Consider the following 16,383-nt stretch of genomic DNA (forward strand, 5'->3'; position numbering starts at 1 on the left):
CTTTATGCATGATTCTGTTTGTTGAGTGGAGTCCACGATGTTATGTGACCTCCGCGGAAACATAATTGTTCAAGACTCGTGTTAAATTTAGAGGGGTGATTTTCCCATTCCAATTTTATCCACTTACACTCCATTTTATAACTAAAAAAGGAGTGTAAGTGGATAAAATTGGAGTGGGGAAATCATTACCCTAAATTTAATACACACTTGAATAATTTAGAAAATTCTAGAAAAAAAATTAGAAAACTCAGGACATGTCTATTAACTTTGACAATAAGATAATAAGGTAATATTATATTGTAAATTAGTGGCTATGAGAAGTGGCCAAGTCCACCAACTTCGACAATGGCGGCAGCTTTAGTCTATAGATAGGTGTTGCCTCTTGTACAAAGCTAAGAGTGAAGGCAAATAAGCCAGCAAAGAGTGAAAAGGCCAATAAGCCTAGTAAACAGTTTCTAGTTGTTGAAGGCCAATAAGCCTAGCGCTCTATAAAGCCTTGTACTCATTTATTGTTGAATAAATAAAATCAATCTTCTCTCCTTCTAAGAACCAAACCATGCGGAATTAAAACGGGCCCAGGCACTTCTTTTCTAGCAGTATTCCAGGCATCAAGCTCTTGCCACCGTATCCCTAGGTTTTTCGGCACTAGTATATGTGGGCAGTTATACATATATATATATTTCAAAGATGTCAAACTACAAATGGCCATCGGAAAACTCATAAGGTTCTTGCAATCACTTAAACCTAACAAACTAAGCCCCCTCAATTTCCGGATTGATGCTGGCAGCGTCCTTATAGCCGTCCCATCTAAATAAAGTTCTGACAAAGCTTCCATGTTTCCCAGAGTCTCTGGAAACTCTTTGAGTTTTGAACAACCAGAAAGATCAAAGGTTTTAAGAGATTTCAAGCTGATGGAGTAGGGAAGGCTCTCTAGACTTTCACAACCTTCAAGAATCAACCTCTCAAGATTTGGGACCTTTCTGAAGTCTGGGGTCTTGATCAAGAATTTGCAGTTTGAAAGATCCATTTGTACTAAGTTTTCCATCATGGTACACTGTTATGGAATTGGAAAAGAAAAAAGAGTTATTAGACAACTTAGCAATTATTGGGAAGATAAGCATTCTAGCATTAACTTTATCATAACTAACTGTGAGCCTAACTTGGTGCAAGAAATATATATATACAGAAATTCTCGTACGCGGACATCGGACGTTATTATCATGCGAACGCAATGTATTTTCTACTACCCCACTCTGCTTTCCTCCCCATTTACAATGGCATCCGCACAATAATAACATGCAAACATATAGAAGAGAGAATAACTATATATATATACCTATCGTGCTAACACCCGTCAACCCTACAGTTTAGTTATTCTCTCATCCGGATGTCTACACGTTATTATCGTGCGGATGCCATTATAAATAGGGAGGAAAGCAGTGAGGGGAAGTAGAAAATACATGACAACCCATGATAATAACGTTCATACGTCAGCATAGGAGAATTTATGTGTGTGTGTATATATATATATAAATGATCTTACACTTTCATGCCATAGTTGGGTAATGCGACTGTTAGGCATCTTGAGTTCAACAAGCTGACATGGTTTAAAACTTGATGGCAGAGATGCTAAAGGATATTCATGCCATTCCAGAAGCCGTAACTCTTTAGAGAAATACTCAGGGCATCTAGAAAAGTTGACATTACAAATCTTCAACAATCTTAGGTTGCACATTTTAGCGAATGGGTCAGCATCCAACTGTATCTCTTCCTTTGCCGGCAAGCTTAGGAATATGCCTTCGACAGCAGTTGTTCCCTATACCAAAACGATAAAGTTCAAGTGTAAGACATAGCATGCTAGACAATAAGATGAACAAAACCTAACAATTAATTCACATCTATTATCTAGAACATAGAGAAAATGTAAAGGAGAACAAGTGAAGAAAGGCAGGGAGAGGAAGGAGGGACGGGGTAAGGATGGATGAGTGATAAATGGTATGAAAACCAAAACACAAAAGCTAAAAACAATTTTAAATAGTTTTTTGTTTTAAGTTTTTTATTTCACACATTCTCTTTTAGTTCTTCCTCATTTATTCCTCCTCCTTTCTTCCTCCCTCATTCCTTCCATACATTTTCCCTCTATCTTTAACCATAAAAGAAACACTAAAAGCACAAAAATAAGAACGGAAGTGTTACCAAATGGGCTTTCAATAACTAAACAAGTTTCTTAAAATTTTACGCTTAAAAATTATTGTTTGAGCCCATACTAAGATATTAATCTCATCTTTATTAACAAAACTCGTTTTATCTCACTTAACCCTCTGAAATTTATCTATTTATCTCACTTCGCCCTTTTCTGTCAACTCTCTTAAATGGTCCATTCGATCACCGATGGGGCACACTTGTTTATTGGCATATTAGCCAGGTTGCGCTAAGTGTATTAGGGAACCACATTTGTGTTCTTCAAGGTTTTAATTTTTTTTAATTACTATTTGACGGTTCCTTTTCAAGAAAAAAATTATGCTTGAACTAACTAGGATTAACACATACCGTATTCTCCACGAGTACTTTTTCATACCATGACCTGCTGCATTTGTTGCTGCTTTTGTAGGCATTCTCATTAATCCACAGTCTGCTGCGCTTTCCAGGCTCATTAGGAAATTTTTTGTGAACAATGTCTTGACCCATTTTCTGAAGTAAATCATGCATCCACAGTTCATTTCTTTCATTAATTTTAATTAGGGCCTTATCAACAAGGTCATGCATACCACTTTCTGGATAAAAACAACAACTTTTTAATATCCGTTTTACACGGACTTGATCCTCTCCTTTGAAGAAGCATGCAATGTCCAGAAAGATTTGCTTCACTGTGCCATTTAATGCGTCAAAACTTATTTTAAGCACATTCATAATATCTTTTTGAGGATCTTCATCAAGTCTATCAAATGCTTCTGACCATTCTGTTATGTTTTTTCCCCTCAAGTATGAACCTAGAACTACAAGAGCTAAAGGAATGCCACCAGCATATTCTACAAATTTTTTGGACAGCTCTTTATAATCATCATTTTCCTCTTTCTCGAAGGCTTTTCGACAGAAGAGCTGAGAATCTTCACCAACCTTCAGCTTGTCAACCTCGTATATACCATCTGCAAGTAGTCCACACTTGTCCAACTCATGCTTCTCCCTAGTTGTTATAATGACTCGACTCCCTGGACCCAACCAAGACTCATCCGCTAAAGCCTTTATCTGATCTAGTTTATTAACATCATCTAGAACAATAAGCACCCTTTTATTCCTTAGTCTGGTACGTAACAATTGGATCCCCAAATCATCATTTTGTATATCTTCATCGCAGTGCAGCAAGGTTGCACAGAGAGATTTCTGCAAGCAAACTAGACCATTTACTTTTGTAGATTCCTCTCTAACAAAGGAAACGAAGCGGCTAGCATCAAATTGGTCCTTGATCTTCTTAAAAACTTCGTTTGCGAGAGTTGTCTTACCAATGCCCCCGAACCCCCAAATCCCTATGGTGCGAACATCATCCGACCTACAAAGAGCCAAGTACTCCTCCATTTTCTTAATACGAGAATCCATTCCAATTAAATCGTTGTTAGAACTTGAGAGTTTGTCGTTCAATATATTTGAAATCTTGTTAGCTATTTCCTGAATAACTTCTGATTCTTTCCTGCAAAAGAATACATGGGAAATTAGGTGCACCGACTCCCTCTTTCTCACACAACTTAGGTGCATGATGTGTGAGAAAGGGAGAATCAGTGTATTCAACTGGTACAGGAAAGTTCTTCTCCCATTTTAGTTTATTAAACAAGGCCACAAGTTGACATTTCTTTTTAAGCATCAAATTTATAAGCAAGCTTTGATTCAATTTGCTGCATCAAACAAAAAAGAATAGCTATATAGGGATTATATAATAAAGAGAACCATAAACATTTTAATGAGAAAAAGAAACAAAATGAATAAGCATAATCATCTAATCAAGCAAGGCATATGTTATTAAAACAGTTAAATATAAGACTACCTTGTAATTTCAATTGAAGATAAGACTACCCTGTAATTTCAATTGAAGAAGAAGAGTACTAGAAATACCTATTTTTCAAATCCCATCCGGCATCTTCGGATACTTTCCTCAGCGCTCTCCTCCACTTTTTCACCTTTCCTTTTTCCTTCTTAAAATTTTCTTCATGCTTAGCAAAGGCCTTTCCAAAATTTCCTGTTTGCTTTCTTACCTCGGATGCCTCGATGTGGTAGAAGACCGGAAACACTTCTAGTCTCCCCTCTTTCATGCATTTAACAATATGGGCAAGTTCATCCAAACACCAAGTTGAAGAAGCGTAGTCTTTTGAAAGAACGACGACTGCAAACTTGGAGTGTTCAATTGCTTTCAGGAGATTTGGTGCGATGGGTTTTCCCCTCTCAAGCTTCTCTTCATCCCTGAATGTATTGATTCCTTTCAGCTTCAAACCGTGATATAAATGGTCCGTAAAACTATTGCGGGTGTCTTCGCCCCTAAAACTGAGGAAGACATCAAAATCCAATATTTCAGGGGTTGAAGATGAAGAAGATGAAGGCACTGCTTGAGGAGCTTCGTCATGCTCCAATTCAGGGGTTGAAGAAGAAGGAAACTCAAAACGTCCGAGGAGAAAATTAACAAGGTAAAGAATTAAAGAAGCAAGGACGAGGAGGATTATGAACATGATGATGGGTAAATTCAACAGAAGGTTTGCATCATGAAAGGAGGAGGAGGAACATATATTGCTTTTATTTTGTCAACACTCGGCAGTCAGCAGCCAGCAGCCGGCAGCCGGCAGCAGCAAGGGTAAAGCGGAACTTCCTAGTCGGCCTCTTAAAAAACGACACAATGACTTCTTTTACCTTCAAACAAGACGTGTTTCCCTTTTTCTTTTCTTCTTTGAGTTGACTGAAGGTCAAAGCCAAAACAAGCTAGGTGGTTGGTTTCAAGTTATAAATCATTTTTCATCTTCATACTTTATTCCTCAGTACGTGATTTATTAGTGTAATAAGTTAGTGTAATAAATTAGCATGCTTTGTTGCCCCATAAATTAGTCAGTTCCACATGAAACGCAGGATTTTGAGACGAGATATTCTAGTGCGCCCCTGCAGCAAATGGAGGGGCAAGCCAAAATATTTTAAGCAATTGTCCAGATTACTCTGAGCACCAAAGTTTAAAAACAAAACAAAAACAAAACCTGTAATCATTACCCAACTCCTTTGGCATCACATGCAACAGAGTTATGGCTTACTATCCATTTTCTATTGAAACTACATTCAAAGAAGTGAAGCTACATGAGATCAAAACTGAATAGCATTTTACACAACTTTCACAAATCTTGAGTAACAAGTGCGGAACTGTCTTTCAGAATCTTCCGTGCACGCCAATAGACAGCAGAAGCTGTTTCTGATGTTCCCATCTGTAAAATTTGTGGAATATATGCTAAACTTATCAGTAGGTTTTTTTAGATTACATGATAAAAATGTCATTAAACAATGAACACCAAGTATTATTAAAAATAGATTCTGAATACAAAGCCGCACAAAAACGATAGTGGCATGGCGGTGTTCACAATTCCTGTCTCAGGTCAGGACACTAACAGAAACAGAACTATTTTTTAAAATGGAAATGGTAGTTTTCTAGATAGTAGATGCCTATATATAAAGCCAGTTAAACTAAAATGATAATATTTAAAAAAGGGCCAGTCTGCTCCGCTGATAGGCAGAGACCACAAAATGGTTGGTCTGCTTCCAAATTTAATCAAACAGTAAAACCCCAACCTTACGCATGCACTGAATGGACTTTATGAACGCATTGTTAAATAGATGCAAAACCATAGGAAAGCTCACCTTGGTCTCCATACAATAGTAATCTCGCCATAAGCTCAGATTTTGGTCGTAATTTTTAAGTGCAGATTCATATAACTTTCGGGCATTAACAAGACTATCTTTATCGCCATTGGATGCAAGGTTTGATTCCAATTCAATGCAGGTCCTATATATAGCAAGCCCAGGGTGCGGTAAAGCTAGAAAGCTGCAATTCAAACAGGACACAAGCTTAAAAACTTCTTGGAGAGAACACTGCAGAAGCTATGATAATCAAATTTTATGTACCAAATTATTTTCGTTGAAGTCAAAATGTATAGTTAATATGGTTGTGAAAATCTCCTTGGGGGAAAAATCAAGCTCATAATAAAATGACATACCGCTTATACACATCCCTAGCATGTCGAACTCCATCCTTTTGAAGAACAAAATTCACGATAGCAGAAGAAAGAGAGAATCCATTTTCAGTGCCACCATCTTTAGCTAATGATTTAATAGAAATCTCAACTAATTTTTCAAAATAATGCTTTTGATTTCCAAAGATTTTGAGGGCCTGCAATATGAGATAATGTTAACTTTCCTCACAAAGATGCTGCATCAGCTAATGACTCACAGTCAAACATGGAGTTCAACAGAAGAGAGGGAAAAATTCAAATGTGCAGAGAACATACCATTAGCCACAGGCTCTCAGCTTCTGAAGTCGACACTCTTGTCAAAGCATCTTTTAGAAGTTCAAAGATGGATAGCAGCTCGGCTTTACTTGGCGAAGTGGAATCCCTTGTCAAATGCCTAACTTCTACTGAGACCCTTAATAGACATAACTGTGCTGAACTTGAAAATTTTTCACGACAAAGCTTTTCTGCCAGTTTCCGGGCTTCATCCAGTCTTCCAAGTTGCAAATAAAATGAGATATGCTGACAGGCAAGATCCTCGTCAATGCATCCCATTGTTTCAGCCTTTTCATAGACTCTCAAAAGATGTGAAATATAACTAGCAGACTGACCGGCTAACCCAGAAGGTTTGTTTTCTCCTTTTAGAAGAGCAGTAACACCCATAAAAAATTTTGCATACTGGTTGAACATTATGGCGGAAGGCAGAAGTTCTACAGCCTCCTCATAAACCTACTCATAGCATGGCAGTTACAGGAACATATTAGCAAATGCATGTGTCTTATTCAGATTCATCTAGCATATTTATCGAATAATTAGCCAATATAAGACTACAAAAATAATTTTACTACTATAGGATTTAAGCAGTCCACATGGATTTATACCTGAACTGCTTTTTCCACTTGAGAATGGGTATTTTCTTCACTGATCTCCTGTGTGGTTGCAGGATTGTATTCAAGTCTTGCTAGCCAGTCCCAATACTCTGGCTGTGTTGAGAAGTCTCTCTTGATGTCACTTAGTATTTCCTTATGCATTTCTTCCGAATTAACCAAGTCAGTTGCATCCAAAATCTCCAAAAACTGCTTTCTCATACTAAAACTAGAGGGAAGCGCTTCAACAGCTCCGCTATATATGGTTCTTAGAATGCTAAAACCTTGCTCCTGAAACTTGTCGATTTTCTTCCTTGACTTCTCACTTTCGATGTCTGCTCCTTCATTATGTTCTCCTTCTTCATTAAGGGGCATGTATAAATCTTTATTTTCATCTCTCCACTGTTTCTCATCGGCACTTATCTGATCAGGGGCCAGAATGCCCACATCCTCTCCAAGAGCAACCTTTCGGGCCTTTAGCTTATTAAGGAATGTGAGTTCCATCCGAAGATACTCTATCCAAAGATCTTCTGAAGTTGGGCAGACTCTCAACCCACTTTGCATGATAGCACGGGCAGCTTCAACATTTAAGTTATGGTCAAATTCCCAAGCTGCAGCATATATCCAAACTCCTGGGACCTTTGGGTGAAACCTGATTACTTGTGCCAGGACCTGCAAAAAGGCACTCCTCCTTCAACAATTGAAAATTTGATAATAGTAAATAACATGAACAGGTCAAACATTCTACTTATATGCAAATTCTCATAGATCGTTGTAATAGGAGAGAGTACAATTGACTAACAACCATTTTCTATATAGCAAATGTAGAAATGCAGTGATCAACTATGGAATAAATTCAACCCACAGATACAAAACAACTCCCAGAAAGTTGGAGCCATTTTAGGGGAATGAGTATTACCTTCTTCATCCTACCATGCCGTCGCTCTCTACAAAACTCAAGGTACCGAAACCAGAGCTCAATGTCACCCTTAAACCTCATGACCGCAAGCCTATATATATCAACGATCCTCCTTACGCCAGCGAAGTCAGAGACTGACTTCTTCATCTTCTTATTGGTCTTCAGCCCCTGTTTTTGCAGCTCACGCATCACCGACTTTTTCCGGAGGCGACGGAGTGAGTCAAGCTGAGTCTCATACTCAATGTAGGCGAGATAGTCTTTCTTGAGTGGGCTCGGCCGCTTGAGACGGTACTCGAACTTCCGACGCTGCTTGACGATTTCAGCAATCTCACGGCGCGTGAAGATCATCCGTTGCTCGAGGTCATCGAGCTCGTTGATCATCCGCTCCAACCGGTACTGGACCACGTCAGCCATTCTTTGTTAAGGTGTTGTAAGTCAAGGGGATCAACCTGAGAACAAGGCAAATAAATCCAAATTAGACAAGAACAAACAAAATTAGCACTCCAAAAGTAACTACTAAATCAAACATATGAATAAAACCAGGAAAACTATACAGAACAGGTGCGTACCCAATCGCAGTACGGTATCGATCTGGAACGAAAGATTGAACGACTCAGTTCCAGAGACGAGAACAGTACCTGATAGACGACGTCGTTGCCACAGAACAGTACCTCACCGCCGACAGCAGACGAGCAATCTAGGGCACACGAGGGAGAGTGATATAGCTGATGAGCCCACGTTTGAATATTGGTCTCTTGGCATAAGGGGAAGGAAGATATTGGGTTCGGAGAGGATTTTTTTGGAGGACGAAAGGATTCGATGAGGACAGCCCGGCCCAGGCAAAAGGCCCCCTGTCTCCCAAAATCAGCTCCAGCGGTGACATCCAGCCCGGGCAAGAGCTGGGCTCCATCAAGCCCAGGCAAGGCCCAAGGCAACATAGCCCCAGCTACTGTTTGAGGGCTGACGTCAGTGAAGAATTTTTTTTTTTTTTAATTTCTGAAAAATTACCAAAAAATTCAGATTTTTATTTATTAATTTCATACATATAAATAAAATTAAACCCATATGAATAGTAATTGCTCTTGGGTTGCCATGACCAAGGTCTAAAATATCGGTGGCATCGGAAATATCGGAAGTCCAAAAACACGGAAATGTCGATGGAAATATCGGGATATTATCGGTATCGGTAAAAATTGAATAAAAACCACGGAAATTGTAAGAAAAACTTGGAAATTTTTATTGAAACTTTGCAGGATGTTTATTTAGTCAATTATCTATTAGTTTATCACAAAAAATTGGAAGGAAATGCATTGCATGATGGATTTAACTGATTTAAGTTGATTATATAGCAAGCTGGCAAACACTGTAAGTGTAGAAAATATGTAGTAATTAATGAAAGAAGATTAAACACACCATAATCATTTATATATAATGAATTACTACAATATTTTACACTTTACATTGCATGAGTGACTTAGTACCACATAGAGTTCCTATGAGGTTCAAAATTTTCACTATCTTTATTATCTCTATGTGTAGAGTAAGTATATTGTGAAGAGTAGTCATCAAATGATAAATCCCCAAAATAGTTTTGCATGTAATTGTTTCTCATCTCATGTAATCCCCAAGAGGAATGGTCAAAGATTCATTCTCATCTCATGTTAAAATTTGTTTCTTACAAAAAGAATTCAAAACAAAACCATGTATATATATAAATATTTTAGCATATTTTCACAAAAACATAAGTGATATGGTGGTTAAGGTGTTGAATGAGTAAAATGGTTTTCACAAAAACCATGTATATAAATATTTTTGGGTTTCGTATCGGGATATTATCAGGATATTATCGATAATATCGCGATATATTGCCCAAATCATGCATAAAAATGTTGAAATTATCTTCCCCGATATTATCGGGATAATATCGATAAAAATATCGATATATTGACGATAACACCATGGTTTGTTGCGAAAATATCGGCCCCCCAAAAATCCGATATTATTGGGATAATATCGGAGATAATATCGACATTTAATACCTTGGCCATGACAATGGGTGGAAAAGCACAAACCAAATTGCTATGGCAGATACTATTCATGTGAACAGTACCCACCCTTACTTGTCCTTAACCTTTGCGATGGCAAATAGGTGGAAGTGCTCTAAGGGTACCCTTGGATCTAATCTAGGGTTGAGAAAAAACTGGTTTAAATATCAATATGTCATCTTTTATTTTACTTTTATTGCAGTAAAATACTATTTTGGTTATTAAAACTATTTTTTTTTTAAAAGAAGAGTTTAATATCATAGATGAAAAACATTAACAAAAAACTCATCCGCATCTAAGACTGTCGTCTTCGACAATAGTCATTTTTCTCCTTGCGCCTAGTGAATAAAGAAAACATGAACCTTTCATAAAAATACAATATAGTTGTAGAAACCCAATTAGGTTCATGAATTGAAAAAAAAAAAACCAAAATTTATTTATAAAAAATTGAAGTTTTCCCAAACTTGATTCATGAATCATTCAAATCTAACATTTATAAATAGAAAATTGATCACAAAAGCAGAGAAAAACATGAAAGTGACTTGGTTGTGGGTCCTTAAAATTCAATCATGTTAAAGTGTGAAATGATGGCTTGATGGCTCTGGATTTGAGTCAATAAATTTTCTTTTGTTTATGAAAAAATTGAATATTTGAATCTAAATCAAGAGATGAAATAGATAACCAATAAGAATTAGGGTGAATCTTAAACGACATGTGTTCTTGATTTTCGTATGCAACGCCGGAGTTGAAGGTAGTTGTGAATGACAATGGAGGAAGAACATGTTCTTGGTTTTCTGAGAGAGTGCGTGTTTTGGTTGGAGTGATTTTTTCTTTTTTTAAGTCTTTGTTTTTGTTTGAGTTAAATTAATATTTTGTACAGTAAAAGTAATAAAATAATGACATTTATATTTAAATCATCTTTTCTTAATCTTTAAATTAGATCCAAAGGTGAGTGATCAAAACTTCATTGGACCTTAGCGTCCAGGAGAACCAAACTGTTAAAGAATTGCTAAGGAAGAAGGAAAGTCACGGTTCTTTCAATACATTGAACAAATAAAACACATAACTTATTGAATAAATAAATAACCACTTATTCATAAAATAAATAAGCTCATAATTAAAATTTGTATGCAGGAACAAAAATTAAAGTTTATTATTGAAACTTCAAAACAAACAAAACAGAAATTGAAAATACTTGAAATTAAAAATAGTAACTTTAGCCAACTGGTCGTTTCCCTTTCACTTTTGCACTAGTCCTTATGCTTCAGCTCCCTCCAAGAGAAAAGTGACAAGGCATAGAGGACGGTGAGTATGATGCTTGGCCGTGAACACCTGCATAATTGCCTTTCAACCCTTTCCATCTCATTTCCTCCAATTTTTGAGCAAAGTCATCTAAAAAAAGAGGATTCTGGATCAATATCTCATTTTTTTGAAACGAAACGTGATTGGAGTCGGATATTGGAATGGATATAAACCAATTGACTAGCTCTTGCAAAATTCAGCCTGTTTCTCTTAACATTATGGATGTAAGAATATGTGCTCCAAATTCTTTCCGCTGATGAACTTGATATTGGTTGAGCTAACACCTTAATATATATAATAATTAAAAAATATTGAAATTAAATTTATACATTTTTAGCGACCTCTGCTAATTTTGATGTTTCTGCACCATATGTTGACCACCAATTAATGGGATCCATATCACTTATATGTCTTTATTAGGGCTATTTCTAGCCACACCCCCTGATGCTATTCGACTTAAATAAACTCTATCATAAAACCTCGGTGTTAAGGCAAATGCAAGACAATGCATGGGAATATTCATATTTTCCCACCTAAGAAGCACAATATCTTCAACCTTAGGAAAATATTCGGCATATATTCCACTTGCCATAATATCTTTTATTTCGCCAAGTATATTATCTATCCTTTCATAAATTTCACCCATCTTTTGGCCATCACCATCAGCAAATTTTACCACCAGATAAATTGGCTTTGTGAAATCTAATATTGTCTTAACATGTTCCCAAAAATTATCATCTTGCACGATATTTTGAACCAAAGTCGCTAAATTCCTTTTTACCTTCATCTAAATTTTCCAACAAATCTTTCCATGCTCTTTGAATAGCAGTAGTTTGTAGTGCTTCTCTACAATCAACTACACCTTTTAATAATGTTACGCAAATCTTGTTTTAGCTGCTTTCAGTAACTCCAAATGTGACACACTCTTAAAAATTGCCAAAGTATGTGTGTGGTTTATAAAAAATTTGACAATTGACTTTCCATATTTATAAATATTTGTAAGCCACTCAATTTTTGTACAAGATCTTTAAAAATGAGATTTAAGGTAAGAACAACACATGGAGACCAAAAAATATGCTCGTGTACCTTTTCAATCTCTCTCTCTCAGCTTCGACACAATTACTTGCATGGTTGGTTACTACTTGGAGAACATTATAAGGCCCCACTTTTTCAATTTCTTTAAGCAAGAGGCTTGCAATCTCTTTACCAATCTTTTCAATCCCCAACATGTCATGTGCATGCAAGAACATAGCACCTCTGCTATTGGTAGCAATGACATTGATCAATGGCTTATGCTTCACAGTTGTCCACCCGTATGATACAATGGACACTCCATGATTGTACCATGTATCTTTTATTGGAGCTAATTATTTTTCAACACTATTTTTTGTTGCATCCAACAATGAAGTTTTAGCTTTTTCATATGAAGGAACCTTATACCCCTTGGGATTGTTGTTAATGGTTGTAACCATCTCATGGAATTGAGGGTTACGTAGTACATTGAATGATATGGCATTAGCGCATAGTCCCCTCATAACCTTGATATCCACCATGTCTCTATCCATAGTTTTGAACGCGTCTTGGATTGGTCCTGCCGTTGATGAAGGTTGTTGCCTCATCAACGTATAAGTTTTGAGGGATGAAAAAACAATAAGTGAATAAATAAAAAAAGTATTATGATTAAAATATATATATATATATAATAACAAAGAAAATAGTTCGACCTAAACAAAATAATAACAAAGGAAATATAACAAAAATCACCTTTCACTTTTGCATCTTGTACTTTTCTTCTTATTCTATCCAATTCTTCATGATTATAAAACACAGCTTTACATCTATCCATATCAGAATTTTTCCCAAGTTGAGGACCCAAGAATTGAGCATGGATGGGAGTATATGTGCTTGTAAAGTTATTGTCATAGTGCTTGCAAGTCCATGACTTCGCACCACCTGGATTCTTTCCAGATGTTACACCAATGAAAATCACTTCATTGACTAATGGTTTGGCATCCATTTCACCAGACTAACTACCTCTTTTGATAGACGGTTGACTAGACTTTTTGTTAAAGGATTGAGATTGACTGATGTTGGTAATTTCAATAATATCCCCATTTTTGTTCTCATCAGATGAGATTGAATGTACATCATCATCTTCTACCTATTGCACTTCTCTGTTTCTTTTTCCAAAAACCATCTTTAAAATATTTTTCTAATCATTGATTAAGAAAAATCCACTAGTATATATTTATAGGAATGACCCTTAACCATATGGTATATGTATTATAATTAAAATCAATTACATACATTTGTAGAAAATTTTAGGATGATTCAACTTGTTTGTACCATATTTGACTAATCACTCCCAAGCCATTCCAAGCAAGGGGAAGAGAGTCTCACATTGACAAAACACAAGAACAATGGACTCCCCCTTACTTATAAAAAGAGACCCCTATCCTTCAAGAAGGGGGCTTGGCTCCTTGGGCTCCATATTACTCATTGGGCCCCCATGGGCTGACCCATGAGCCCAATTGCTCGTCTTTGGATCCTTGGTCTTCAGCCTGATCCTTGACCTTCATCCTTTGGCCTCCTTCCTCTTCTATTTGGGTCTAACTCCTTGTACAATGTAAACACACATGATTATAATGAGAATATACTTCTCCGTGGACATAACTCATTCATTAGGGTGAAAGGAAGGAGATAGGTAGCTTTGGCTGGTCCGAAGGCTGCCTCTTTTCCCTGCGCGCGCCAATACCCTCTGGTTTTTTGAACAATCTGCCTTGAGGTTTGCTTTGCCCATGTGTTGGAGCCTCCCAGCGGTTCACATACTTGGGTAGCTTTGGCTTTTGTCGTGGCTTTTGTCTCCAGCCATGTGCTGGAGATTATAGATATTTATTTTGGCTGTGTGGGTTTTCCTAAGGTGATGGTTTAGCCAACTAAGGGAATGGGCTAATCTCCTTAGGTGACGGGCTAATTTTCCTAGAGTATTGGGCTGGTTTTTCTAGAGTATTGGGTTGATTTTTCTAGAGTATTGGGCTGATTTTCCTAGAGTATTGGGCTTCCTTTTTCTCTCCTTTATGCTTACCCACATATTTGGGCCCAAGAAATGTGTTTGAGTTTTGGGGCTCCCAAGTAACCCAAAAACTTCCATTTCTTGACTCATCAATGGGCCTCATGAGAACTCGTTACCATCCATACCACAACCCACTCAGCAAGCCCCGGGCCTTTGCGTGCTCCAAGTCGGATACCTTCTTAATAAGGTGTTGTACTAGGCCGGGAATTTATTTGGGCCCAACCTTGGATTTTTTAGGCCTCAACACCTATTATTTAAACAATATACTATATTATTGATAACATGAGACCTGATCGATACCCATGGTTTAATCATTAAGCTTTTTGATGGCTCCAATAGCTCCAATCGACGGCTCGCAGTATCTACGGCAGCCCCAATCTGTACCTTAAAGCACATAAGGTAACTCCAATTGATCGCTCGCAGTACATACAACAACTCCAATCTATAGCTCGCGGCACCTAAGGCAGCTCCCATTTGTAGTTACGATGGGTAGTACATACGGCAGTATCTACGGCAGCCCCAATCTGTACCTTAAAGCACATAAGGTAACTCCAATCGATCGCTCGCAGTACATACGACAACTCCAATCTATAGCTCGCGGCACCTAAGGCAGCTCCCATTTTTAGTTTACGATGGGTAGTACATACGGCAGCTTCAAACGACATTCCAATTCGGCACATCTGGCTAGAAGACCTCTCAAGGCACCTATCGAACGACACCCGTGGCTTGCGAACGACACTCATGGCTTGCCGAACACTAACATCAGAGAAATCAAGCTCTCTCACCAATGCCTATGTTACCTCACGAACGACACCTCATGGGTGACACCTACGGCTCCTCATGAACAACACTTCATGGACGACACCTCTCATCTATGACACTACTAAATGGCACCTTGCAGGGCGATACCTCTCTAAAACAACACCAACGACACTTCTTAGGTGACGCACCTCTCACCAATGGCACCTCATCAATCGCTGGGCTACATCCCCAAATTGCCAAATGGTACCTCACCAATTGTGGAACGGCACCTTAGGTAATACTTCTCCACAGGTAAAATTTGGAAGCATCTGCATTACTGTACCAAAAAGGATATTTGAAGGCGTTTCTGATTTTTTTCTTTAGATGAGCTACATATGGTTGGAAAGATAGGACATAGAGCTTCAAGTTACATATTTTTCAAGAATTTATTGAGAGGAGAAACAAGTCCAAAACATGCCTACGAGCATATTGCAGGGAAGTAATTGTCAAACTTGGCCAATAACTGTGCAGTCAAGGAATATCAATCTCTTCAATGGCTTTCATTGAGAATTGGCAACAGGGCCATAGTCCATTGGAAAGATCATTTTCTGGGCTTCAATTTAGTATGGTCAAAGTCTTCATTTGGAGTTGGGAAGCCCACGTAAATCTACATAGCACACAAAGACTGAAAAGCAATGAGAAATGAAAGAGGAAGCCAAGTGATGAGCATCGAAGGAAATGAGTATGCAAAGAGTTGCACATGTCCAACAACCAAAAGAAAGAAAGAAAAATAAATAAAGAGAATAATGCAGCCCCTATGCGAAAAACCAGCCAACAACTTGAGGGAATATTGCAGGTGATGGCAGCAAACCCACATGCAGTCAGTCAAAAGTAAAGAAAAAGAAATGTGGCGGTAGCTGAAGGAAATAAACATGGAAAGCCTCCCAAAAGAGGAAACATGTAATTAGGCAAAAAAAGAAAGCACAAGTGAAGAACCAACAAATGATGAAGACCAATTGTTATTCAAGCAACTAGGAATGAAAGTGTTGGACGTGTTATGAATTAATTAAATTAATGGCACCTTGAGCTACATGTAGTAGTCACAAGTGGAAGACCATATGGAAGCCTGCGTGAAGAAAGCAAAGGTAATGCAACAGCCAGCACGTGAAGATGATGAATATGATAATGCTAT

General features: G+C 37.6%; 2 protein-coding genes across 2 annotated transcripts; both read right to left on the minus strand.

Moving 5' to 3' along the window:
* Positions 1–326: 326 nt before the first annotated feature.
* LOC110766636 (disease resistance protein RUN1-like) lies at positions 327–4,715 on the minus strand. Its single transcript, XM_021970003.2, has 4 exons — positions 4,105–4,715; positions 2,551–3,685; positions 1,544–1,816; positions 327–1,054 (listed from the first exon to the last, which is right to left on the minus strand). The coding sequence occupies exons 1-4, from the start codon at positions 4,710–4,712 to the stop codon at positions 527–529; spliced, it is 2,544 nt and encodes an 847-aa protein (XP_021825695.2). The 5' UTR covers positions 4,713–4,715; the 3' UTR covers positions 327–526.
* Positions 4,716–5,200: 485 nt separating this feature from the next.
* LOC110766647 (U3 small nucleolar RNA-associated-like protein) lies at positions 5,201–8,778 on the minus strand. Its single transcript, XM_021970016.2, has 7 exons — positions 8,600–8,778; positions 8,031–8,479; positions 7,127–7,783; positions 6,525–6,974; positions 6,234–6,406; positions 5,878–6,061; positions 5,201–5,447 (listed from the first exon to the last, which is right to left on the minus strand). Exons 2-7 carry the CDS (start codon positions 8,442–8,444, stop codon positions 5,358–5,360), a joined length of 1,968 nt encoding a protein of 655 aa, XP_021825708.2. The 5' UTR covers positions 8,445–8,479; positions 8,600–8,778; the 3' UTR covers positions 5,201–5,357.
* Positions 8,779–16,383: the final 7,605 nt, after the last annotated feature.

Source organism: Prunus avium, chromosome 4, assembly GCF_965620075.1.
Source record: "Prunus avium chromosome 4, drPruAviu1.hap1.1, whole genome shotgun sequence".
In the NCBI taxonomy this organism is placed as follows: domain Eukaryota; kingdom Viridiplantae; phylum Streptophyta; class Magnoliopsida; order Rosales; family Rosaceae; genus Prunus; species Prunus avium.

Coding starts and splice junctions, on each gene's coding strand:
- LOC110766636 (XM_021970003.2), bottom strand. CDS start 4,712: ATGTTCATAATCCTCCTCGTCCTTGCTTCTTTAATTCTTTACCTTGTT. Junction 1,817..2,550: donor AAGTACTCGTGGAGAATACG/GTATGTGTTAAT, acceptor GTTTTGGTATAG/GGAACAACTGCTGTCGAAGG. Junction 1,055..1,543: donor CCCAACTATGGCATGAAAGT/GTAAGATCATTT, acceptor ATTCCATAACAG/TGTACCATGATGGAAAACTT.
- LOC110766647 (XM_021970016.2), bottom strand. CDS start 8,444: ATGGCTGACGTGGTCCAGTACCGGTTGGAGCGGATGATCAACGAGCTC. Junction 6,975..7,126: donor AAGTGGAAAAAGCAGTTCAG/GTATAAATCCAT, acceptor TGCTATGAGTAG/GTTTATGAGGAGGCTGTAGA. Junction 6,062..6,233: donor GCTAGGGATGTGTATAAGCG/GTATGTCATTTT, acceptor TTTGAATTGCAG/CTTTCTAGCTTTACCGCACC.